At 40.5% G+C, this 26,175-nt stretch overlaps 1 protein-coding gene across 2 annotated transcripts in view; it reads right to left on the reverse strand.

Moving 5' to 3' along the window:
* NECTIN3 (nectin cell adhesion molecule 3) overlaps positions 1-26,175 on the reverse strand; it is a 182,555-nt gene that overhangs the window by 56,965 nt on the left and 99,415 nt on the right. For both annotated transcript variants that reach the window (XM_077481120.1, XM_077481119.1), the window contains exons 4-5: positions 18,158-18,275; positions 9,146-9,297 (exon numbers count right to left, since the gene is read on the reverse strand). In XM_077481120.1, coding sequence (XP_077337246.1) covers positions 9,146-9,297; positions 18,158-18,275 — 270 coding nt within the window. The remainder of the gene's footprint in view (positions 1-9,145; positions 9,298-18,157; positions 18,276-26,175) is intronic.

Here is a 26,175-nt window from a genome sequence, read left to right on the forward strand (position 1 = left end):
AGGAATTCCAACTTCTTATCTGTTGGATGCTTAAGCATTTGTACATTGTCTACTGGACAAGTTAGACTTTTATTCACACTGGAAATCACAGCGTCAACTGCAGTTACCTTCCATGTTTTGGTGATTTTTTTCGTCCATGGGATAGAGAACCGAGAATCTCTTTGGAGGGAGAAAATGCTTATCCAGATGATCCCATTCAGCATAAATAAGCTTTTCTAGCAATGCATGGACCGGAAACACATGCAAAAGGATGTAAAGATTTCAAAGAACCCAAGGAGGTAACCGGAGTTTCAGCTAACTCTCTTAAGGGTAGCATGAAAGTGGACCATTTCCGTAAGGATTTGTACCTCAGATTGTGAAGGTGATTCATCAACGGTTTCCTCCATAGAGGAAAAATCGGCTTGTTTTTCCTCTCGATTGTCTAAGGACAACACCTCATCCTGTCCCCATGTTCCCTTGGTAAAGGGTTTGGAGTGGGAGAGAGGTATCTAGCATGCTTCCTATCCCCTTGGATGGAGGATGCGATTAAAGCCGTTAATCTTCCTTCTAAGCCCTGCAGGGCAGAAGAAAATGCATCTTCATTCACGTACACAGGGGCTGAAGTTGCACCACCAATCGGTTCCAAAGACTCACCCTGGCTTGCCATGTCTGGTATCTCGGGAGAGGATGACAGTGTGCAGGCATGGTTGGAGTTCACAGCGCCTGGGGATGGAAACTTTGGTGCCTTAGTAGTAACCTTGGAAGCCATAGTGCTAAGCACAAAAGCAGAGGCACTCTAAGAACTGTTCTATTTGTTGAGCAATAGTAGGAAAAACAATGGCAGCATAGATTAATCTGATGTTAAACAATGTCTTTTCCTGTACTGAAAATGCCTGTGTACACCACTCACGTGTTCCAGCGCTCCTGTGTCCTCTGGCAGCCTTGCTTTAGCTGCTCTGGTAGACATTTTTGGTTCTCAGAGCACAGCTTTTAAGTCCCAAAACCTGATTGTCTATGCACCGTGTGCTCTCCAAGGACGCAGAGTCCGCACACAGCGCTGACCGCTTAAGCCACTCCCCTTCCCCGATCCTCTCTCCTCCTTCTTTCAAAGTAAAAACTTCAACCTCGTGCACGTGCGGACGGCTTCGCTCTGAGACCAAGAGAGGAGGCTGCAGCCGCCATGCGGCGATACTGTCTCCAGCTGCCTTACATCCACTTGATATCACTTCAGGCAAGTAAATGTCTTTTAGCCAAGAAGCCACTCTGCACCCCTCGAGGGGGGGAGTTGGGCGGGCCAGGTACCTTCAGTTTTTCAGCCTTTAGTGCTTATTACACTGACTTATAGCTGTTACAAATGTAATGTACCATAGTACATGTACCCCTCAGCCACTCAGTTTCCCTAATTTGGCGGAGAGGAGAACCCCCTCCAGCTGCTAGGACACACTCTGCAAGTTACCACAGATTAAGAGGGTATATGCATTCTTACCCCCTCTAGAGGAGTTTTTAAGGCATTACAATATTACATAATGAAAGAAAAGTCATAGGTGGACTTTGCATTTCCTATGCTTTTCTATTACCTTTTTTTCACTGCAGGATACTGCTGAAAACAGACAGATCTAAACTTCACCCATCACGGCAAGCAGCGCACTTTATCCTTCAGAGACAGGTCCCTTTTAATAGGGGTTCCACTTCTTTGGACCTGTATAGCAGCCCTTCGGGACAACTTTAGGTAATGTAGCAAGACCAAAAAGAGTCCTAGTTCCTAGGGTCCGGCCCTCAAAGAGAAGCATTACAGGCAAAACCTCATTCTTTTATGCAAGGCCCGGGTACCATCCTGTGGCCGCAGTGGCGCGGATGGCTCCGGTTGTGGAGGTTTTTTTAAATCCAGCATGAATCCCTCCTGGAGCTCCTCAGAGCACATCTTCACTGGTGAAAAAACTGAGGTACTCTTGGAAGGGGTTATATAGGGGAGTCAACTTTCTGTATTGGGTATACCAGTGTCAACACCCAAAGGTGGCCCATAACCCAATTAATTATTTAAGGCTCTGTGTCCCATGAAGTACAATAAAGAAAAGTAAATTTTAAGACTGCCACTAACAAACTAAAGTCCCTCCTGGATACTAGGGACATCATAAAAGGGGAAGTGTTAACCTTAAAGCAAACTACTCCCTTCTTACAAACCTCAAGCACCAGGGTACCGTGTCACTGCCCAAAACGTAAGCAACTTATCACCAGGTCGAGGAACTGTTCCATGGTAGCAGCTGTATAAAAAGTTGGTATTTGCGAAGGAGCTTAAGTGTGAGCCAGGGGACACCTGGACACAGCTGACACCTAATGATGCTAAGAAAACAGATGGAATAGTGCTGGCTTACTCTAAACAACTACATTATATTTTATACTACCCTGTCCCCTAAGCGACCTACACAAGACAAGAAATGGCAACAAGAAATCAGAATGACGGGGGTGGATTTCTGTGTTACTTGTTCATTTTGCAAAACTTGAGAGATGTGTCATCCAATGTATAGTTTCTATGAAGCAAAATGATTACCATTTTGTTTCCCATCATGGTAAGAGAGTGAGCTAATCACTCACTTAACCAAAATATCAGTCAGATGTTGGACATGCTCATTCTGAAGTCGCCAGTGTCTACCTGTAAGCCCAAAACAACTATACTGTTTAAACTGCAGTGTAGCAGAATGTGCTGATAAATTTGAGCTAAATTAGTGACAACTGATAACCAGTACTTTAATGTCAAAAACATTGAAATATGCAATGGAATAATGTAAAGAAATGCCCTATTTGCAAGAATTCACTATAAAGTGTTCCATTAACACAAACAAAATTCAGTAAACCCCCCTTACACCCACCCACTTTTTTCCAGGTGTGAAATGAAAAATTGTTAATTGTGGAAAAATGTAAATTGTATAGTATACAATCACATCAATTTCAGAACAAAATTTAAAAGGTATTTAAACTCAAGTACAAAAGTTGATAGTATTGCAGCTTACCATGTGGTAGTTGTCTTAGTTTGCAGGGGTCCGATGTGTCCCTGTTCTACGTTTCAGGGAAGAATCAGGCAGGAATTTTTGCCTAAATTCGGACCTGAAATGGAGTACCCCTGTGCAATGTACTCTGCAGCCGCTCCTAAGATGTGTGAACTAGCTCCATATAGAGCCGGTCACAATCTCCTGTCATGCAAATTGGATGCGGGGAAACTCACATCCAACTTGCACTAGTGTGAACCCAGCCTTAAAGCGGAGCTCCACCCGATTTAAACATAGAACCTAAAATGCATATACTGACTTTCAGCTATCCAAAAGTTTTTTTTTTTTTACAGTACCTTTTTTTTTTTCTGCTGACATCCTGTGTATGTGATCGTGGATATGGGCGGGGATATTGTGGCTATTTCGCAATATCCCCTATCCGCACTGTCTCCTGGGAGCTTCTGTCATAGTTCCCAGGAGTCAGTACAGTGACCTGAGCTGTTGTTTGCGCTCCGAATTGATGTCACTGCGCATGCGCGAGATCGGAAGACCAGCGCACAGTGCATGTGGGGACTAAAGTGACACTTTATCCCAGAAGAGGATGCCTGTGGGCTTCGGATGCCTGTGGGCTTCACATGCCCACAGGCAAGATGAAAACCACAGAACATTTGCTATATAACTATCGATATCGTAAAGACTTCTAAAATGGGACAAGTGAGTACTAATTATGATTAATTTAATCAATGTCATTGCATTTAAAAAATAAATAAAAAAAAACGATTTAGGCAGTGGAGCTCCGCTTTAACCTCAGAACCCTGTCATTAAGTCACTTCCTGTCCTAAGGTTACAATGATACTGAACAGCATTGTCCCCCTAGGTCAAGGAGTGTTAGAACTATATACGACACCGCCCCTTCTCCATAACAGTGAGCAGTGTTCTGTAGTCCACTGAGATGGCAGGGAACAATGCTAAGTGATTACAGTCCACAAACAAATAGTGGAGGAAGAGGTTATCAGCTCACAGTATTTCTAGCTGGATGAGCAGATTTGTGTTTTTGCACTTGTTGAACAGATATAATAAAAACACTTTCCAAAGTATATTTAACAGACCAAATGAAAGCAAAGCAAACATTTTATTGTTAGCATTTACACATACTTTGATTAATTTCCTAAAAATGCAATTGTTTACGTTTATAACTATTAAAGTGAACAAACCCATGCACAATCTTTGTAACCAGATAGCCACTTCTGCAGCTGTTCACAATGCTATGTGCTCCCACACATCAATACTACATACTGAATATATGATTGCAGCGCTGCAGATACCAACATTACATATCCCAACTTTTACAATTTTCTCCAATCCTCGCAAAGTATTAGTGAAAATTTATATTTATATATATATATATATATATATATATATATATATATATATATATATATATATATATATATATATATATATATATATATATATATATATATATATATATAAAAAATCCTTTTTACTAATCTTCACTAATACTTTGTAAAAGGAAATTGATGAAAGCTCGGAAGGATTGTTTGGTAAAGGTGGTTGCAAAAGTGTGGAGAGCACTGGGTGATGCACAGTATACGCTTGTTCAAATATGTGAGCACAAGATTATAAGTGATATTGATTACATGGTGTTTTGGATATACTATATTACATCATTTTCTTATGTTTTTTGTGCAACACCATACTGGAACTTTGAAGGTGAATATTTAAAAAAAAAAGCAACACCCATTTGTTTGGGAAACACAAACTTTATTAGTCCCTTGTATATGTTGGGTTGCATAGTCTGATAGTTGTAGTTGTATTTCTCCCTTTTCCCTCCACACTTTTATTGTGTTCCTTGGCTTCTGATGTTGCCACCAGATATACCAAAATGTATTTCTATCTATTACTCTTTGACCTTTACCACAACAGATTCTTAGAAGAAAAAAAGAAAGAGGAATCAGTGTTTTCGGCTTCAAAATCACCAAATTTATTTAAAAAGTTAAAAATATACATTCCTAATGAGCAGTGGCACACTGGCACATTATAAATAAATAAAAGTGCTCCGATCTAATGCGTTGCGTCACCCTCTGAGAAAGTTATATGGGCTGATGCAATGCTTTAGGGAGGAGCGAATGACATCCTGTCAGTCCCAGAATAAGTTTTTGTTTTTTTGCCCAAAGCATGGTTGCTGAGCTCTATTGTTAAGTAGGAAGTGTACACGCTTTTGCCTGTAGTATATGTGTATATGTATATGTAGTATATGATAAAATCATAGGCCAAAGAAAATGAGATAAGTCTGGAGGCTAAAGAGTAATATACCACTTGATCAGACAGGCATAAAAGACCAAATGGGATCCATGTGCCCTTTATAGCGGAAGGTGCATCCTAACCTAATATTTATAGAAAAAACGTCAAGGCGAGAGTCTGGTGTGATTGGTGGAAGATTCACACGGGGAGTCACATGCATGATATTGAAACTGTGGAGCACAAAACAATGAATACAAAAGACTGAGTAGGATTTCTTTTTGGCTTTTATTCACAATTGCACAAGGTGGTGTCGTATATAAATAGTACATAAGTTTGTTTTGTGTTTATTAGCACAGAGATGCTTGGGATATGTCATTTTGGTATCTGCATCACTGCAATTCTATACAGTGCCTTGAAAAAGTATTCATACCCCTTGACATTTTCCATATTTTGTCATGTTACAACCAAAAACATAAATGTATTTTATTGCGATTTTATGCGATAGACCAGCACAAAGTGGCACATAATTGTGAAGTGGAACGATAATTATGAATGGTTTGCAAATTTTTGTGCAAATAAATATCTGAAAAGTGTGGCATGCATTTGTATTCAGACCACTTTACTCTGACACTCCTAAATCTAGTGGAACCAATCGCCTCCAGAAGTCACCTAATGTGTAATTTAATCTCAGTATTAATACAGCTGTTCTGTGAAGCCTTCAGAGATTTGTTAGAGAACCTTAGTGAACAAACAGCATCACAAAGGCTAAGTAACACATCAGTCAGGTCAGGGATAAAGTTGTTAAAACGTTTAAAGCAGGATTTGGTTATAAAAAAATATCCCAAGCTTTGAACATCTCATGGAGCACTGTTCAATCTATCATCTGAAAATGGAAAGAGTGTGGCACAACTGCAAACCTACCAAGACATGGGTGTCAACCTAAACTTATAGGCTGGGCAAAGAGAGCATTAATCGTGCACTCCACAAATCTGGCCTTTATGGAAGAGAGGCAAGAAGAAAGCCATTGTTGAAAGAAAACCATAAGAAGTCCCATTTGCAGTTTGTGAGAAGCCATGTGGGGAACACAAAAAACATGTGGAAGAAGGTGCTCTGGTCAGATGAGACCAAAATTGAACTTTTTGGCCTAAAAGCAAAAGCTATGTGTGGCAGAAAACGAACACTGCACATTACCCTGAACACACCATTTTCTTCAGCAGAGACAGGGAAGCTGGTCAGAGTTGATGGGAAGATGGATGGAGCCAAATACAGGGCAATCTTAGAAGAAACCCTGTTGTAGTGTACAAAAGACTTGAGACTAGGCAGAGGTTCACCGTCCAGCAGGACAACGGCCCTAAACATACAGCCAGAGCTACAAAGGAATGGTTTAGATCAAAGCATATTCATGTGTTAGAATGGCCCAGTCAAGTCCAGACTTAAATCCAATTGAGAAACTGTGGCAAGACTTGAAAATTGCTGTTCACACATGCTATTCATCCAATCTGACAGAGCTTGAGCTATTTTGCAAAGAAGAATGGGCAAAAATGTCACTTTCTAGATGTGCAAAGCTGGTACATACCCAAATAGACTTGCAGCTGTAATTGCAGCGAAAGGTGGTTCTACAAAGTATTGACTCAGGGGGGCTATATGCAAATGCACGCCACACTTTTCACATATTAATTTGTTAACCACTTCAATACTGGGCACTTAAACACCTTCCTGCCCAGACCAATTTTGAGCTTTCAGCGCTGTCGCACTTTGAATGACAATTGCGCGGTCATGCTACACTGTACCCAAATTAAATTTTTATCATTTTTTCCCCACAAATAGAGCTTTCTTTTGGTGGTATTTGATCACCTCTATGGTTTTTTATTATTTGCTAAACAAATAAAAAAATACTGAAAATTTTGAAAAAAAATTTTTTTTGTTTGTTTCAAAACTTTGTAAATAAGTAAGTTTTCTCCTTCACTGATGGGCACTGATGGGGCTACACTGATGGGCACTGATAAGGCGACACTGATGGGCACCGATAAGGTGGCACCAATGAAGTGGCACTGATGAGGTGGCATCGATGGACACTGATATGTGGCACTGATGGGCAACACGGATGGGCACTGATAGGTGGCACAAATTGGCATGGATAGCTGGCACGGATAGGCGGCACAGGTGGGCACTGATAGGCGGCACAGGTGGGCACTGATAGGCGGCACAGGTGGGCACTGATAGGCGGCACAGGTGGGCACTGATAGGCGGCACAGGTGGGCACTGATAGGCGGCACAGGTGGGCACTGATAGGCGGCACTGTATTACATTATACTGTACTAATGGATGCCAATCAGTGCCAAACAATAATGCATGTCAATCAGTGATGCCCATTGTGGGCACTGATTGGCATCCATTGTGGGCACTGATTGGCATCCATTGTGGGCACTGACTGGCATCCCTGGTGGTCTAGGGAGGATTACCTTGTGCTGGGCATCCCTGGTGGTCTGGTGGTGTCCCCCAGTGTGGGCATCCTCGGGGGGGGGGGGGGGGGCTGCACTGATAATCGATCAGCACAGACCCCCCTATCAGAGACGCGAGTGAGGAAAAAGCCGATCACCGGATTTTCCTATTTATACTGTGATCAGCCGTGATTGGACACGGCTGATCACGTGGTAAAGAGTCTCCGTCGGAGACTCTTTACCGAGATTGTAGTTGCAGGATGTCAGACTGACACCCCGCAACAACGATCGCTGCGATGCGCGCCCCCGGGGACACACAGGGGCTCAAAATCCTGATCACGTCCGGTCAGGATTTTGAAACCACTTTGCCGCCGTGTATCTGCTATAGGGCGGGCGGCAAGTGGTTAAACATTTTGAAAAGAAATTATAATTTTCCTTCTACTCAATTATGTGCCACTATGTGTTGGTCTATCACATAAAATCCCAATAAAATACATTTACGCTTTTGGTTGTAACATGAAAAAAATATGGAAAGTTTCAAGGGGTATGAATACTTTTTTTCAAGGCATTTCATTCTTTATGTGATTTAAGAAAATAAACTTTGCAGTAAATTTTGGTCTTTGGCTTGTAGACAATGCAGGACAGCACTCATTGGAGCTGTGAGCTGAACACCTTCATAAGGTCAGTAGAGTACTATGCTATTCTGTTTTTTGATTTAAGTTCATAATTTTAAGCCTCAGTGCAGTTACATATTATTACAAAAAACACCAAAATACAAACTAAACTTACTTCCTGCTGTATTATAAAAACAAGGCACAAATTGATTACAAATGTAGATGTGAATATGTGTAGAAGACTTTAAAACCTATTTTGTATAGTCTCTTGTTTATGTTCTAAGCAATCATCTGTATTTCAGTTTGACGTTGCCTCATGCAGAGTTTCAGAATAACTACATAGCACCCACTCACAACCTTGCAGTGTGTTGTGTAATGCGTTGGAGTCATTCATTTTAAATGGCACTCTAACACACCAGTTGCAGTACACAGTATTGCACAATAAGTTACTACAGAGCATTGTGGTGCACTGCATTGCCAAAATTAGTGCATGTCCATTTTCTTGGGTGTTTTGGCATTCGTTTAAATAGGCTGTCTTGATTTAACGTGCGTTAATACATGAAGAGCTAACAAAATGCGCCACAATGCCAAGGTGGGAATCAGCTCTCAACACAAACAGTTCACATAAAAAGCGCTAACTGTCCTAATTTAGACTGTCAATCAGAAGAAGGCTTAGCTTGGACAGGAACAAAAAGCAATGTTGCCAAGTTTTGACTGCCACTAATGACATTATCTTCTTCGAGATTATAAAAATTCCTCCCCCCGTGTTTCTTCCCACAACCACTCTCTAAGTAGTATAGTATGCATGTGCTATATAAATATGGGGTATAAATATTGACAACATAATAAAGCATCAACTCACCCAAAACAGTGATGATCTTTTGGTCACTTTTCTGACCAAGGGCATTGGTCACTCTGCACACATATATCCCAGAAACATTGTGAGTAACAGGGTAGTTGAAATATAGTGTATTATTGACAGACAACAAGCCTTCAGGCCAAACCCCATCTAACCTGTATTAATGTAAAACAAAAAAAACACAGTATATAAGACTTTGGAACACATTTTAGTGGATGGTTCAAAATATCTTTTAATACACTTAAAATTGGATTTTTAAAACAGCTTACCTGTAAAATCCTTTTCTTTGAGGTACATCATGGGACACAGAGCCATAGTACTTACTTATCAGTTCTCACTGATCTATGCGTTCCCTCCTGTTCTGCTGCTTCCACGGCTTCTTTGCAGGATCAAGGAAGAAGGGAAGGAGGTGATTCATGTGGCCCAGGAGATCATGGTTTGCCAAGATCATATAAAATGGCGGTAGGGGGCCCATAGACCCTACCACTGTGGCCAGACCTTCTCTCGCAAGGCCCGGTATTCCATCCTACCTTACAAACACTAAATTTAATGGTTTGGCTATTAAGACCCACATTCTAAAGGACCGTGGGCTGTCAACTTCAGTAGTTTCTACTATGGTTAATGCTAGGAAGCCAGCCTCCAGAATCATATACTATAGAGCAGGGATATGCAATTACGGACCTCCAGCTATTGCAGAACTACAATTCCCACGAGGCATAGTAAGACTGACAGCCACAAGCATGACACCCAGAGGCAGAGGCATGATGGGACTTGTAGTTTTGCAACAGCTGTAGGTCCGCTAATTGCATATCCCTGCTATAGAGTCTGGAAGGCATATATCTTCTGGTGTGAATCCAGGGGTTGGCACCCCAGAAAATATATCATAGGTAGGATCCTTGAATTCCTAAAAATGGGATTAGAGCTGAAGCTGGCATTGAGTACTATCAAAGGTCAGGTGCTGGCCTTATCTGTGTTTTTTCAATGACCACTTGCTTCACAGCCTCTGGTTTGTAACTTTATTCAGGGGGTAACACTGATTAATCCCCCAGTTAGATCCCTCTTGAACCCTTGGGACTCTAAAATCTAGTCCTATTGGCTTTACAAATGCAGCCTTTTTGGCCTATTCAAGATATTCCCTTGGCCCACTTGACAAGGAAAATAGTTTTCTTGGTTGCCATATCTTCTGCTAGAAGAGTATCACAGTTGGCCGCTCTTTCTTGTAAAGAGCCATATTGGATTCTGCATAAAGATAAGGTTGTATTACAACCTCATCCTAAATTCCTACCGAAAGTAGTATCCGGTTTTCATTTAAACCAAGATATTGTTCTGCCTTCTTTTTTTCCAGAACCTCATTCTGTGAAGGAAAAATCCCTACAGTCTCTTGATGTGGTGAGGGCGGTCAAGGTCTATTTGAAAGTGACCGCTCAGATTCGTAAAACAGATGTTTTGTTTGTGTTACCAGATGGTCCTAAAAGAGGACAGGCAGCATCAAAATCTACTATTTCTAAATGGATTTGTCAAGTGATTGTTCAAGTTTATGATTTAAAGAGGAAAATTCCTCATATTCATATGAAAAGGCGTACTCCACCAGGGCTGTTAGTACTTCTTGGGCAGTGCATCACCAAGCCTCCTTGGCTCAGATCTGCAAGGCCACAACTTGGTCTTCAGTCCACACATTTACCAAATTCTATCAAGTAGATGTGAGAGGTCATGAGGATATCACCTTTGGGCGCAGTGTACTGCAGGCTGCAGTATGAGTTCTCTGGTCTCTTGGTGCCCTACTTTTGTTGCATCTCCCTCCCTTTAGTTGGCATTGCTATGGGACATCCTAAAAAGTACTATGGCTCTGTGTCCCGTGATGTACAATAAGAAAATAGGATTTTTAAAACGGCTCACGTTTAAAATCCTTTTCTTTGAATTACATCAAAGGACACAGGTCCTTCCCTTCTTTGGTATACACGTGTATTGCTTTGCTCCAAAACTGAGGTACTCCCACCAGTGGGAGGGGTTATATAGGGAGGGCATTTTTTAATTTAGGGCGTTTCAGTGTTCAGCACCTGAAGGTGGCCTATTAAACCCACATAATAAGTACTATGGCTCTGTCTCCCGTGATGTACGATAAGAAAATCAAATTATGCTGGTACAGTATGTGCAATGAATAAATAACTTAGAGTAGTCACCAATTATGTTTTAATCACATGAGAAAAAGAGAAATGTTCAGGAAAAATCTAAAATTATTTAAAAAGATGAAAGTAGCACAATTTTCTTTGCCTGCTGCTGCTTAAACTGAATCATTTTGTTTCAGTGCTAGCTATACGATTAGGCAAAAGGATGCCACCACCATTACAAGCACTCACAGATTATAAAGCAAGTATTCATCATCAGGAAGGCTTCGGCTCCTAGGGCGGGTGATTTTTTGTTATGGATGAAGCAGTGTTGGGGTTGTATGGTTAAAGGAGAGGTCCAACCTGAGCTTGTTTGGCTGGACTTCTGTGGGTCACAGGAGTGCAATTTGTTTTACACTCCTGTGACCTGTTTTCAGCAGAGAGCGGTCTGAAGTCCATTCTCTGCTGACATCACACAGAACAGTTCAGGCACTGCCATGCTCAGGCACCACCATGCTGCATTCACCTAGGCAAGTATAATGGGGAAAAAACAAACAAACCCATACTTCTCCTTTAAATGCTAGCATTCAGTAGAAAAGTAATGTACCAGGTTAGCTGAATAATGCAAAAAGATGGAGTTGAAGTAATACCCTTTTTGGCTAACACAAGTTAAGATGCAAGCTTTTAGAGGACTTTGATCCCTTCAATAGACTTTATACGATTGTCTGAAGAAGGGATAAGTCATCCTGAAAGCTTGCATCTTCAAAAAGTTATATTAGCCAATAAGAACAAAGTTGTAAAACACTGCAGCCTACCAGTCCTTGGACATGGTGACTGCATTAGTTAAATGTTTTTCAGGCCTTTTTCTTTACTTTAACTAGCCAATCCTGCTATTAACATACTACTTGAACTATGATTTCATTTGCCAACTCACTAAACTGTATCTATAGAGGAGCAGCGCTGGCACCCTAGGCTGCTCTCCTGATTTGGATTACAAACATCTTGTCGTCATCTTTTTTCTGTAGTTTACAAAAGAGAACTGAGAAAGACGCTGGATTTCTGACAGGTTTGGCAGGTATTTTCGTGTATTTACAGAAAATGTATTTGGCTCAAAGAAGAAAACAAATGCATCCAACAACTGACAAGTGGCAGTATATTAAAGCCCAATTACAGGCACCAGAAAACAATACCCTTGCAATGGGACCTCACAAAATGCCTTGCAATTTTCTCAATTAATGTAGGATGTTCTATGATTGGATAAGGTGATTGGGACGGTGACATCATGTCCAAACAGAGAACCCCTTGCATTCACTAAGAAAAATGTGAAGCTTTCTGTGAATGGCATCTGTGCAACCATGCAGCAGGGAAGCGACTACTTTAGTATTAGGGGAAGTCTTTTTGTTGCAAAAGTCTATCTATAACAAGTCTACTGTAGTAATCATTATATCCCTCTGTACCTGCCACCATATTTCACTGTAACCAATCGTTTATTATTCTAGGATTCTTTATCTGTTAAATATGCATTTCCATGTTGTGTTTGCATGTTAGTTATCATTTACTAGCTACCAGTATGTCAGCAAGCCTTAAAACAGAACTATACTCACCTTGTCTAGTGATGTGGTGTCCCTGAGCTCCACGCCTGGCCACAGACATCCTAGGGTGGCCAGCTTCCGGGTGTCTTGACTTCCATCCGCTTTTACTGGCCAGACGGGATGATGTCACTCCCGCACATGCGCAGGAGTTTAGTCAGATTCAGCATTGCCAAATTTGTACAGTGAGCAGTGCTTTACGTGTCTCACTGTCCAAGGGCAGACAGGTAGGTGAGCAACTTTATTGCAGAAGAGACAAAGCATGTCTCTTCTGAATTAAAATTCCTGACTGTTCGCCATTTTCAATTATAACCCTAAAGTTCTCCTGTAACTGAATCTGTATAAAGTACATATCACTGTTTGGTACAGTCAGATTTAATCACTATTTAAACTCATTATTATGTGCTGGTAAACAGTAGCTTACAGGTATAATTTTAACTGGTGAATGGAGGAGTCTGAAGACACAGGGAAAAATTATTAATATGTTATTAAAATATGGGACAGATTAGAAACCTTTACATATCGTAACTCACTTGTCCTACACAATGCCCGAAAGGCATATAGTATTCCAATTACTCATAAATAATAAAAAAATTATATCTTGGACTTAATTTTTCCAAGCACACTCTAAGAAAGCATTCTCTTTAGCTGTGATTTAATCATATTTAGAGCCAATTTAGTACTAAACTCAATCAACAATCTGTTCTGCAAATTCAATTTTTGACACAATGTCATACTGTGGTCTGAAAGGAGAAGTCATCATAATGAAAAAAATCTAATTTCCCTGTGTATAAAGCTAAAACTAATTATTGAATTCCCAATATAAATCAGATAAACAATCATCTGATAGCTTTCCATCAACCTGATAGCTGCTCAAATGCAACAAACTAGATAAACAGGGCAAGCGAGATTGTAGTGCTGACCATACATGGTAAGATTTCTCTCGGTCTGCCAGTGTACCTTAACACTCAACACTGACAGTATCTAACAGGATGCAGTCACCGCTCGACCAATAATTCTTCACCCACCTCAATCAATTTTTAAATTGACTTTTGTTGAGCCTTACTGTGTTGTGCTAATGCAGTTTACCTTGCTTGAGTCCAGGTTCTTAGGTGCTAATTCTTAACCACTCAAGTAGTAGCCTGTATAATCTGCTTCATTACCAGGCCATTTTTAGGCACAGTTCACACTAGCACGACTTTGAAGCCGACATCCTTGCATGACTTCTTTAACAGAAGTCAATACAAGTCGTGTTGAAGTCATCCCAAAGTAGTGCAGGAACCTTTTTCTAAGTCGGAGCGCTGTTAATGGGGTGCGACTTGTCATGCTATGTGAACTGGGGCTGAAAGCGGTATTAAACCCAAAACCAAAAATGTAATATATAACAGCTTAGCAATCATTAGATGTGTGTGAAGTATGAATCATTTCCTCACAGAGACTACTTTCTTTCTTGGTCTACAACTGGGTATGTAATAGGGCACTTCTATTCCCACCTCAATATTCCTTCTCTCCTATTCATTTACAAGTCACTTGTTTAACAAAGTAGAGCTTTCTACTAAAATGCATAGGAGAAAAACACAAAGCAGGACTAAGAGGAGCCCCAATGTTCTGGGCAGTCACATACTCTGCACTTAATGCAAAATGTAGGAGCAAGATGACATATTTAGAGGGAGGTATGGCTAGCCTAAGATATCTGACCCCTCAGTGACAAGATCTCCTAACATCATCCCATACCCACAGATACTAACCTTCTCTGTTCTTCTCCCCTGCAACTTTTGTCTGTTAGAGCCCTCAGGAATACCTCTGCCCTGCACTCAGGTTATATAGTGTTTACAGGAAGAAAAGCTGGTCCACTGGAGACACTCGGATGTGGTGAGAGGCCCAAGTGATCGGAGCTACAAACAGGGCTTGCGCTCGTTATAGTGAGGCCAGTGTTGTAAAAAGGCACTATAACCCAGGTGCAAGGCTAAACTCTCCATCTAGAGACATACACAATCTAACACTAACCTATCTAGCCCTGTAAAGAAGAAATCAGTATACCGTAATACCTCGGATTGCGAGTAATGCGGTTAACGAGCATTTCGCAATACAAGCTATTATTTTTTTTTAAATCCTGATTCAGTTTCCGATGGATTCAAGCCTCTGTAGTCTGCAGTATCGCATTTGGCCAGAGGTGCAGGGACGGTGTTGATACTCGGAATCGCTCAGTTCCCGAGTGTTTCCGAGTCTCTCCAAGTGCATCCAAGAGGTTTCCGAGTGTCTCTGGCACCCCCCCCCACCTCTGGCTACATGTAGTACTGCACACAAAAAGAAGTCAATGCGGAATGAATTATCTGAGTTTCCACTGAATTGTATGGGGAAACTCCCTTTGATTTACGAGTGCTTTGGATTACAAGCATTCTGCTGGAACGGATTATACTCCTAATGTGAGCTGCAGCTTCGCTGTGGAGGCGGGTGCAGAGGACACAACTAACAATGGGAGCCCCATAGTAAGTCTGTGGGTGACATCACTCCCCATTCATTTCCCAGCCGTTGTCAGCGGTGTCCTCTGCAGAGCTTCCGCTGCTGGAGACCGGACCAGATTGGCTTCAAAAAGGGCATGTATACCGATTTCTTCTTTATGGGGCTAGATAGGCTAGTGTTAGATTGTGGATGTCTGTAGATGTAGAGATTTTAGTGTTAGGATGGACTTATCCTTTGAGAAATGTGAGCAAGATAGCTTATGGATGTTTATCGCCTAATAAAAAAAAAAAAAAAAAAAAATCACCTAAATTAAAAAGTTTTTTTTTTACATTATTGGAGTCCTTTATCTCCCCCTGATTTTATAAAATCCTTGACTATGGTGAGAGGAAGGAGCGATGTTTCCTTGGATGATTAACCCCTTGGGGGACAGCGCTGACTGACCTGCTCTAGCAGGGGGTCAGCCCTTTCTGTTGAGTTCTCATATGTGGTGGTGGCTTATTGCTGAACACAGGAGCACTTTTTGAAGAGCATTTTATGATCAACAGAATTTGGTTTGCACAATTGTCAAGGAGCAGTTTTTTGGACAGTATTGCAGAAGATAATATTAAAGCTGCAAGCAGCACTTGAAAGATGTTATACATTAATGGACTTTCTCCTTAAAGCTGCACTGTATGGATTTTGCACTATATGGCATATTATAATTTTATAATTTAGTAAAATTTATTAGAATTTACGGTTGATGATTTAAGCGCTGTTATTAAGGATGACATTTTGTAAATTTTTTTAAAATTTTATAGTTTGCATAGTTTTAACGACACAAACTTTGATTCCTGTACAAAGCATTGCAAAGTTATTTACAAATGTAATATAGGCGTTTGTAAAATGTTACACTTTTTTTTAAACTTCTAAAGGTTAATGTAATTCATTTACTTTAGTTTCTAGTTCGGTGGCTTTTTTTTTTCTTTTTTACAGCAGCCACAGGGAGTGTGTGCAAATCTGACGAGCAGTCAATCCGATGGAAGAGATTCCACACACCCCAGTAACTGCGGGGTCCCCTCCACAAACACGCGGGCGTGCCCCCAATATGTTCCCCCGGGCTCCGTGCACCTATTGGTACACCTAGGAGCAGCATGGTAGATGCCATTGGGTAGACAGTTCAGCAAATACTTCTGATACTGACTAGAAGCAACATGTAACTGACCTGGAAGCAGCGTCACTTCCTGGCCCAGGTGTCACTATCCCCAGACAGTATGGGGAAGAATCTATTGGAGTGTGACCTGTACTCTGCGAAATTCAATGGAGAGGAGGTGAGAAAATCAGGGGTCTTTTAGACCTTTCATGTCCCATCAAAGAGCGGTCATCAAAAAAATGCATCACATTGGGACTTTTTGTTCCGTGTGATAAAAAAGAAATAAAATTAAAAATAAAATTATAGTCCCACCCTGGCACTTAAAACCATCCCCATACATGCACATATGAAAGTAATTACACATTGGGAGCTCCAATTCACACAAATGTTGACTGTGCTACAAATGTTACATATCACTGCACACTCCAGAGTGACAGAAAAAAATTTTATAGGCACATTATTCACAGTTAAAAGTGATTGTAAAGGCTCTTTTATTTTTTTAACATAACAAACATGTCATACTTAACCTCCACTGTGCAGCTTGTTTTGCACAGATTGGCCTGAACATCCTCTTCTTCCTCAGCGGCTCTCATGGCTCCTCCCCGCATCAGATAACCCCCTAGGACAGGGATATGCAATTAACGGACCTCCAGCTGTTGCAAAACTACAAGTCCCATCATGCCTCTGCCTCTGGGTGTCATGCTTGTGGCTGCCAGAGTCATCTTATGCTTCATGGGACTTGTAGTTCTGCAACAGCTGGAAGGGGGGGGCATACCTTGCGGGCTCGCTCCCGAGTCCATTTGCATCCATAGACATGAATGCCGGACTCTGGGCTCCCCCCCCCATCATTGGACTTGACTGACAGGAACGGGAGCCAATGGCTATGCTGCTATCAGCCTATCCAATCAAGAGCTGGGACCCCGTGGAGAGAGGGACAGCGCGTCTCCCCTCCCCAAGGGAAATACGGGGCTCAGGTAAGTAAAATGGGTGGGGCTGGGGGGGCGGTCACTGACAGGTGTTTTTCACCTTAATGCATAGGATGCATTAAGGTGAACAAACACAAGGGTATACAACCCCTTAAATCTAAGCTGATAAGCTGTAAGGACTTTCAAAGCATCCCTTAATCTTTAACACGCTAGGTATCCATTTACTCGGCAAAAGCTTATCTTATATATTTTACCAACAAATTGGGTAATTCATTGCGTTTGTATGCCCTAAAAATCAACTCTAGTGTATTGTTTACTAAAATTTTGCATTTTGCACTAAATATTGTGTGACATAAAAAAGTAGAACTACCACAATTTTATTCTCTAGGGTGTCTGCTTTCAGAAAATATATAGCATTTTGGGGATTTTATGTATTTTGAGAGGCTAAAATGATTTTCTAAACATGTAAACAAAAAGGACATCATAAGTAGACTTTTTAAGGAGCACTTCTTTGATCTGCATATGAAAGGAACAAAAGGAAATACAAAGTAATAATGTTACAGTGTATCCTCCATTGAGCAATATAGTGCAACACTGTTATACTGGGGAAGAGGCATAAGCTGTATGTAGCATGTCTAAAGTAGTCGGCTATTAAGGATCCAACAATCTGGCTATTTTTTTTTTTGAGCTACCTGGATTTTTTTCTGGGCTTTTAAGCACTTTGCATTTAATGTATTGCCCCCCCCCCCCCGAATTCTATATCATGTCCACCCTTGTCTTTGGGTGTTAAAAAAAAAAATTACCTGGTCCATTTTATTTCTGTGGGCGGTGGATTTGCATCAGCATTACATTTCAGCTGGACATTTTTACGGCCAACGAACCAATTGCCATCATATCCTGTTACTGAAACTTCAGGAGCATCTAGAAAACATAAAACAATACATGCTTCAGGCTTTTTTTTTTTTTCTTAGATTTCGGACACAGCAGGCAAGGGTTAAATCAAGTTTTAATTGCTGTCTTCACTCCATCTAGGAAGAGTCAAGCCTCTATGTGTACTGGTGATTACTGCCACGGAGAAAAAGATTAAGATTTTAGAATTGTCTCCAGAACAAGAGATGAAGGGAAATCTTCCAAAGGAGACATTTGTCTCAGGGACCTCACTTTGGGAGATTTGCTCTAACTTCCTGTTGCATCTCTGAAAGTAGAAGTGAAGGGAAATTTCCCCAATGGTACACAGACATGCAAAAAAGAAAAAGTAGGCAGGGATTTTAATCCTTCTATAATCTATCCGAAACCTAAAACGGAGCCAAAAAAAAAAACTTTTTTGGCTATAAATTCACTTTAGTAGTCACTGGCACATGCATCTGCAGGATCTGAAATTTGGTGTTCCTGGAAGAAAGGCTACCTGCAGTCACAGTACATTTATAGCATTTACAGATACAGGCATTAGGCAGATAGTCTGTGCAAAATAATCACATTGTGTTTCTTTGCAGCCTGAAATAAAGACAGAATTTTTTTGTTTTATCCAGCTGTATTTACTGAGTGCAACTTATAAAATTCAAGGGAAAGGTATAACATAAACATGTCAGAAAAAAAATAAATAAATACAGAATCACTCAGTTGCAAAAAGGATCACCCCCTCCTAAAAAGGACTTGTAAACTCAATCAGGTGTAGCCAATCACCTTCTCAATGGCACACAAAGCCATTTTACTTTCAACTGTGATAAGCTGTGGTCATTATGATTAGCCCAGCATGAAAAGAGCTTTCCTGGAGCATTTCAGTCCCAGGTAGTGCAACTGAAGCAAACAACTATGAGTGGCAAAGCACTGTAAAAAGATCTCCAGGATAAAGTTGTGGTCAGGCACAAGTCAGGACATGGAGACAAAAAAATAAATAATAATAATTTTAGAGAATATATATATATATATATATATATATATATATATATATATATATATATATATATATATACAGTGGTGTGAAAAAGTGTTTGCCCCCTTCCTCATTTCCTGTTCCTTTGCATGTTTGTCACACTTAAGTGTTTCGGAACATCAAACCAATTTAAACAATAGTCAAGGACAACACAAGTAAACACAAAATGCAATTTGTAAATGAAGGTGTTTATTATTAAAGGTGAAAAAAAATCCAAACCATCATGGCCCTGTGTGAAAAAGTGATTGCCCCCCTTGTTAAAACATACTATAACTGTGGTTGTCCACACCTGAGTTCAATTTCTCTAGCCACACCCAGGCCTGATTATTGCCACACCTGTTCACAATCAAGGCATCACTTAAATAGGAGCTGCTTGACACAGTTAGGTCCACCAGAAGATCCTTAAAAGCTACACATCATGCCGAGACCCAAAGAAATTCAGGAACAATTGAGAAAGAAAGTAATTGAGATCTATCAGTCTGGAAAGGGTTATAAAGCCATTTCCAAAGCTTTGGGAATCCAGCGAGCCACAGTGAGAGCCATTATCCACAAATGGCGAAGACATGGAACAGTGGTGAACCTTCCCAGGAGTGGCCGGCCGCCCAAAATTACCCCAAGAGCGCAGCTACGACTCATCCAAGAGGTCACAAAAGACCCCACAACAACGTCCAAGGAACTGCAGGCCTCACTTGCCTCAGTTAAGGTCAGCGTTCATGCCTCCACCATCAGGAAAAGACTGGGCAAAAATGGCCTGCATGTCAGAGTTCCAAGGAGAAAACCACTGCTGAGCAAAAAGAACATCAAAGCTCGTCTCAATTTCTCCACAACACATCTTGATGATCCCCAAGACTTTTGGGACAACATTCTGTGGACCGATGAGACAAAAGTGGAACTCTTTGGAAGGTGTGTGTCCAAGTATATCTGGCGTAGAAGGAACACTGCATTTCATAAAAAGAACATTATACCAACAGTAAAATATGGTGGTGGTAGTGTGATGGTCTGGGGCTGTTTTGCTGCTTCAGGACCTGGAAGACTTGCCGTGATAAAAGGAACTATGAATTCTGCTGTCTACCAAGAGATCCTGAAGGAGAATGTCCGACCATCTGTTCGTGTACTCAAGCTGAAACGAACTTGGGTTCTGCAGCAGGACAATGATCCTAAACACACCAGCAAGTCCACCACCGAATGGCTGAAGAAAAACAAAATGAAGACTTTGGAGTGGCCTAGCCAAAGTCCTGACCTGAATCCTATTGAGATGTTGTGGTATGACCTTAAAAAGGCCGTTCATGCTCGAAAACCCTCTAATGTAACTGAATTAGGACAATTCTGCAAAGATGAGTGGGCCAAAATTCCTCCAGGACGCTGTAAAAGCCTCATTGCACGTTATCGCAAACGCTTGGTTGTAGTTGTTGCTGCTAAGGGTGGCCCAACCAGTTATTAGGTTTAGGGGGCAATCACTTTTTCACACAGGGCCATGATGGTTTGAATTTTTTTTCACCTTTAATAATAAACACCTTCATTTACAAATTGCATTTTGTGTTTACTTGTGTTGTCCTTGACTATTGTTTAAATTGGTTTGATGTTCCGAAACACTTAAGTGTGACAAACATGCAAAGGAACAGGAAATGAGGAAGGGGGCAAACACTTTTTCACACCACTGTATATATATATATATATATATATATATATATATATATATATATATATATATATATACATACACAGTACAGACCAAAAGTTTGGACACACCTTCTCATTCAAAGAGTTTTCTTTATTTTCATGACTATGAAAATTGTAGATTCACACTGAAGGCATCAAAACTATGAATTAACATGTCCAATTATATACTGAACAAAAAAGCGTGAAACAACTGAAAATATGTGTTATATTCTAGGTTCTTCAAAGTAGCCACCTTTTGCTTTGATTACTGCTGATTACATTCTGTTGATGAGCTTCAAGAGGTAGTCACCTGAAATGGCTTTCCAACAGTCTTGAAGGAGTTCCCAGAGATGCTTAGCACTTGTTGGCCCTTTTGCCTTCACTCTGCTGTCCAGCACACCCCAAACCATCTCAATTGGGTTCAGGTCCGGTGACTGTGGAGGCCAGGTCATCTGGCACAGCACCCCATCACTCTCCTTCTTGGTCAAATAGCCCTTACACAGCCTGGAGGTGTGTTTGGGCTTATTGTCCTGTTGAAAAATAAATGATGGTCCAACTAAACGCAAACCGGATGGAATAGCATGCCGCTGCAAGATGCTGTGGTAGCCATGCTGGTTCAGTATGCCTTCAATTTTGAATAAATCCCCAACAGTGTCACCAGCAAAGCACCCCCACACCATCACACCTCCTCCATGCTTCGAGGTGGGAACCAGGCATGTAGAGTCCATCCGTTCACCTCTTCTGTGTCGCACAAAGACACGGTGGTTGGAACCAAAGATATCAAACTTGTACTCATCAGACCAAAGCACAGATTTCCACTGGTCTAATGTCCATTCTTTGTGTTCTTTAGCCCAAACAAGTCTCTTCTGCTTGTTGCCTGTCCTCAACAGTGGTTTTTCCTAGCAGTTATTTTACTATGAAGGCCTGATTCACACAGTCTCCTCTTAACAGTTGTTCTAGAGATGTGTCTGCTGCTAGAACTCTGTGTGGCATTGACCTGTTCTCTAATCTGAGCTGCTGTTAACCTGCGATTTCTGAGGCTGGTGACTCGGATGAATTTCTCGTCCGCAGCAGAGGTGACTCTTGGTCTTCCTTTCCTGGGGCGGTCCTCATATGAGCCAGTTTCTTTGTAGCGCTTGATGGTTTTTGCCACTGCACTTGGGGACACTTTCAAAGTTTTCCCAATTGTTCAGACTGACTGACCTTCATTTCTTAAAGTAATGATGGCCACTCGTTTTTCTTTACTTAGCTGTTTTTTTCTTGCCATAATACAAATTCTAACAGTCTATTCAGTAGGACTATCAGCTGTGTACTGTATCCACCTCCTGCACAACACAACTGATGGTCCCAACCCCATTTAGAAGGCTTGAAATCCCACTTATTAAACCTGACAGGGCATACCTGTGAAGTGAAAACCATTTCAGGTAACTACCTCTTGAAGCTCATCAACAGAATGCCAAGAGTGTGCGGAGCAGTAATCAAAGCAAAGGGTGGCTACTTTGAAGAACTTAGAATATAAGACATATTTTCAGTTGTTTCACACTTTTTTGTTCAGTATATAATTGGACATGTGTTAATTCATAGTTTTGATGCCTTCAGTGTGAATCTACAATTTTCATAGTCATGAAAATAAAGAAAACTCTTTGAATGAGAAGGTGTGTCCAAACTTTTGGTCTGTACTGTATATATATTCTAAAAGGCTTTATCAATGGCTAGAAGCACAGTGAAGTATATTATTAAGAAGTGGAAGGTATTTGGTACAACACAGACCCTCCCTGGATCGGGATGTTGCTCCAAACTGGATAAAAGAGCCAGGAGGAAACTGGTCAGAGAGGCTACCGAGAGGCCTACAGCACCTCTGAAGTAGTTGCAGGAATTTATGACAAAGAGTGGCCACTGTGTGCATGTGACAACAATATCACAAATTCTCCACATATGTGGCTTGCTGGGAGGTTTGCAAGAAAAAAGCCACTCCTCAAGAAAGGCCACATGCAGCCATGACAGAGCTTTGCAGTAAACACACCTTGAAGATTCTGGGGCCACATAGAAAAGGGTGTCCTGGTCAGATGCGACTAAAATTGAATTATTTGGCTTCAACCAAATGACATATGTCTGCCAGAAATACATACAGCTCACCATCCAAATAACACCATTCCTACATTAAAGCATGGAGTTGGTGATATCCTGTTATGGGGGTGTTCTCTGCAGCAAGGACTGAAGCACTTGTCTGGATAGAAGGAAAAATGGATGTGGCAAAATACCATCAAATTATTGAGGAAAATCTGCTGCCCTCTGCCAGAAAGTCGTTAATGGGAAGAAGGTTTCCCTTCCAACATGACAATGACCCAAAGCACACAGCAAAAATGAGCACACAGTGGTTGAAGGAGAAAAAGATAAAATGTCCTTGCATGGCCTAGTCAGAACCCAGACTTTACAGCTGGATAAAACAAAAACTGTGTCTGTCTGTCTCATGTCAGGCTGCAAAGCAACAAAATGTGATTTTAAAGAGGGCAATTCTGTTCTATACCCACTGTATGTCAATTTAAGCCTGACAAAAGCATTCTTTTTTTAAAGCCAACAAGGAACAATGTATATAGTATACAAGCTATGGTTACACCTACCACTACTTTCAAACAATCAAAATATAAATGAATATATCTATGGCTTAGTTGGGTATTTAGGGACATACCCAAGTGTTATATAACCAAAAGCAAGATATAGGAATATTGATGCAAGTTCATTACTGTAGTATGCAGCATGGCTCATTTCCTTTGTCTGGTAAGATGTGACTCTTAGCTCTCATTAATCTGTGAATACAAAATGACAGCTTTGCACTGCACAGCCCAGAGCGCTCAGAAATTTAGCGACCGCTTTATAAAGTAGCAAATAAAGTTCTGTTTACAGACAGCTGTGATGCCAAAGGTGGTTCTCTCTGTGACAACTAGAGGGAGGACAGGAAAACACCTTCTGGTTATGTGTAATGCAGAGCTTTTCTATCCAGCGGAGGCAACAAGCAGCTTCCTTCGCAGCACAACAGGTCATGGTTTAGGAATATTAAAGCAGACCTTTCCCCATCCGAACCATGAAAACAAATGCATTTATCTCTGTACACTGAACTTAAAAACAGATTGAAGTTATTTGAAAAACATTTTGTGGGGAAAATGAAACATACGTCAACCTCATTTTCCAATTTTTTTTTTTTTTTTAGGCACTGTAAACATTACTTGGACCTTCAAGCTGCATCCTGGGAAGGCTATGTCATTAGTGCCTTCCAAGGAGTACTTGTTATCTTGGAGGAAAAGGGCTTTTTCCCTTGTGATCTTGCAAGATTTTTATTTTATTTTTTGCCATTAGTGGGCCGGCACACTGACAAAAATACCGTCCACTGAAGATGTATTTTTTTACAATTTTGCAGATAATTGAGAAGTAACTGTTTTTACATAAGGCTTTTGGGTTGATTTACTAAAGGCAAATAGACAGTTGCACGCTGCAAGAGCAGTTGCTCCAGAGCTTAGTAAATGAACAGAAGTTCTGCTGACTTCCATCATCCAATCATGTGCAAACAAAAATGCTGTTTTTTTTTTCTTCTTTTTTTCCTTGCATGTGATTGGGTACTTCTTGCAAGTTAAGCAATAATTTTTCAAATGTTTTTTGGAATGATTTTACAAATTTCTTTGGAATGATTTTACAAATGTTTTTACTGCAGTCATAAGCTGAAAGGATTACACTATCACAACCACCAGCAATTATTTTTTCTGTTTGCAGAATACCTACAAAATTAATAGAACAAATATAAAATTACAGTTTTAGCCTCTTTTAGGCCCCTTTCACATGGGCATTCCATTTTTTAATTTTTCATCCATTCACTGATGGACAAAAGCGCACAGTAATGTACTTCTATGGGCCAGCTGATGTCAGCAGATGATCATCCACTGACATCCGCCTCTGCTAACATCTGTTTTTTGAAACAGAAAAAATCCCCATTTTTCAAAAATGGAACGCACAAAAAACCCATGTAAAAAACGGACAAATGGTCTGTTTTTGCATCTGTAGTGGATGTAAAAACTGATGTAAACTGAATCCATAAAAAAAAAAAAAAAAAAAGTGACTGAACTAAGGAGACAAACGGAAACGCCCGTGTGAAAGGGGCTTTAGTATGAGTTATTTTGATACTTTTTAAGTGTAACTAAAGGCAAACATTTTTTTTTTCTCCTTTTGGAGGTAGTGTAAAGGAATTAGTTTCCCAGCAGATTTTTATTGCTGTCCTTGCTCCCATTAAGGAGATTTTATGTCCTCTTTACTATTACCATTGAAAGGGAAGTTAAAAGAAAACTCCAAATTTTGGGTTTACATCAGAACAGTAATAGAGGGGAAATCTTGGGGACACTGCTTCTGGCGATTCCCCAGGATTCCCTCACTTTGAAGGGATTACTTCCTATATTGGCTATGGGACAGAAAGTGAAGGGGAATCTCCCCAATGAGACACAGACAGACAGACCAAAAAAAAAAAAAGACAAAAAAAAAAAAAAACCTGACTCCGGGGAGTTCTAGCCCTTCCTCATTCTATCCAAAATGAGAAAAAAAAGTTATGTCTTAAGTTACAATTTAATGGTAAATAAAGTGTATTTGAACCTTTGCAGTCAAATTTGAGAACCCCCCACTAAATCACAAAGCATACCTAAAAAAATATAAAAAAAGAGTTTCTTACCTTTCTAGTTTTGTTAGAGCAGGTTTATACATAGGACTTTGTAGGCAGTTTGTATTGTTCAGGATTACATGCAATGTGAAATTAGGGGACAGACCAAAGTCTGTACCCATCAAAATACAATGTAGCACCACCCAAGTCTTCAGATGTGTATTCCTTCAGACAGCAAGTGTGCACGTCTAGTCTACATAAAAATGCATATCTTCCAGCACAATACAGACAGGGTAAATTATGGTGAAACAGAACTCCCCAACATTACATAACTTTTCTCATTTATGTAAAAATTTTCAGCACGTAAAAACGTAACCAACATTTTTATTAATATTTATTAAAAGTTATGCTATGTGAACCAGTCCATATGGTTATAAATGAGGTTTTATCCTAACTTGACTGCAAAAGTGGAAATACACTTCAAGACAACCATATTGTCTGTAGCATCTGCACAGCTAGAATTAGGGAAATAGGACTTGGACAGATGAGTCATGTTTGCAGGAATGTATAAATTTGGAACCTGTATACAGACT

This window comes from Lithobates pipiens, unplaced genomic scaffold, assembly GCF_037356315.1.
Source record: "Lithobates pipiens isolate NorthernLeopardFrog02 unplaced genomic scaffold, aLitPip1_a1.2 Scaffold_16, whole genome shotgun sequence".
Classification (NCBI taxonomy): Eukaryota; Metazoa; Chordata; class Amphibia; order Anura; family Ranidae; genus Lithobates; species Lithobates pipiens.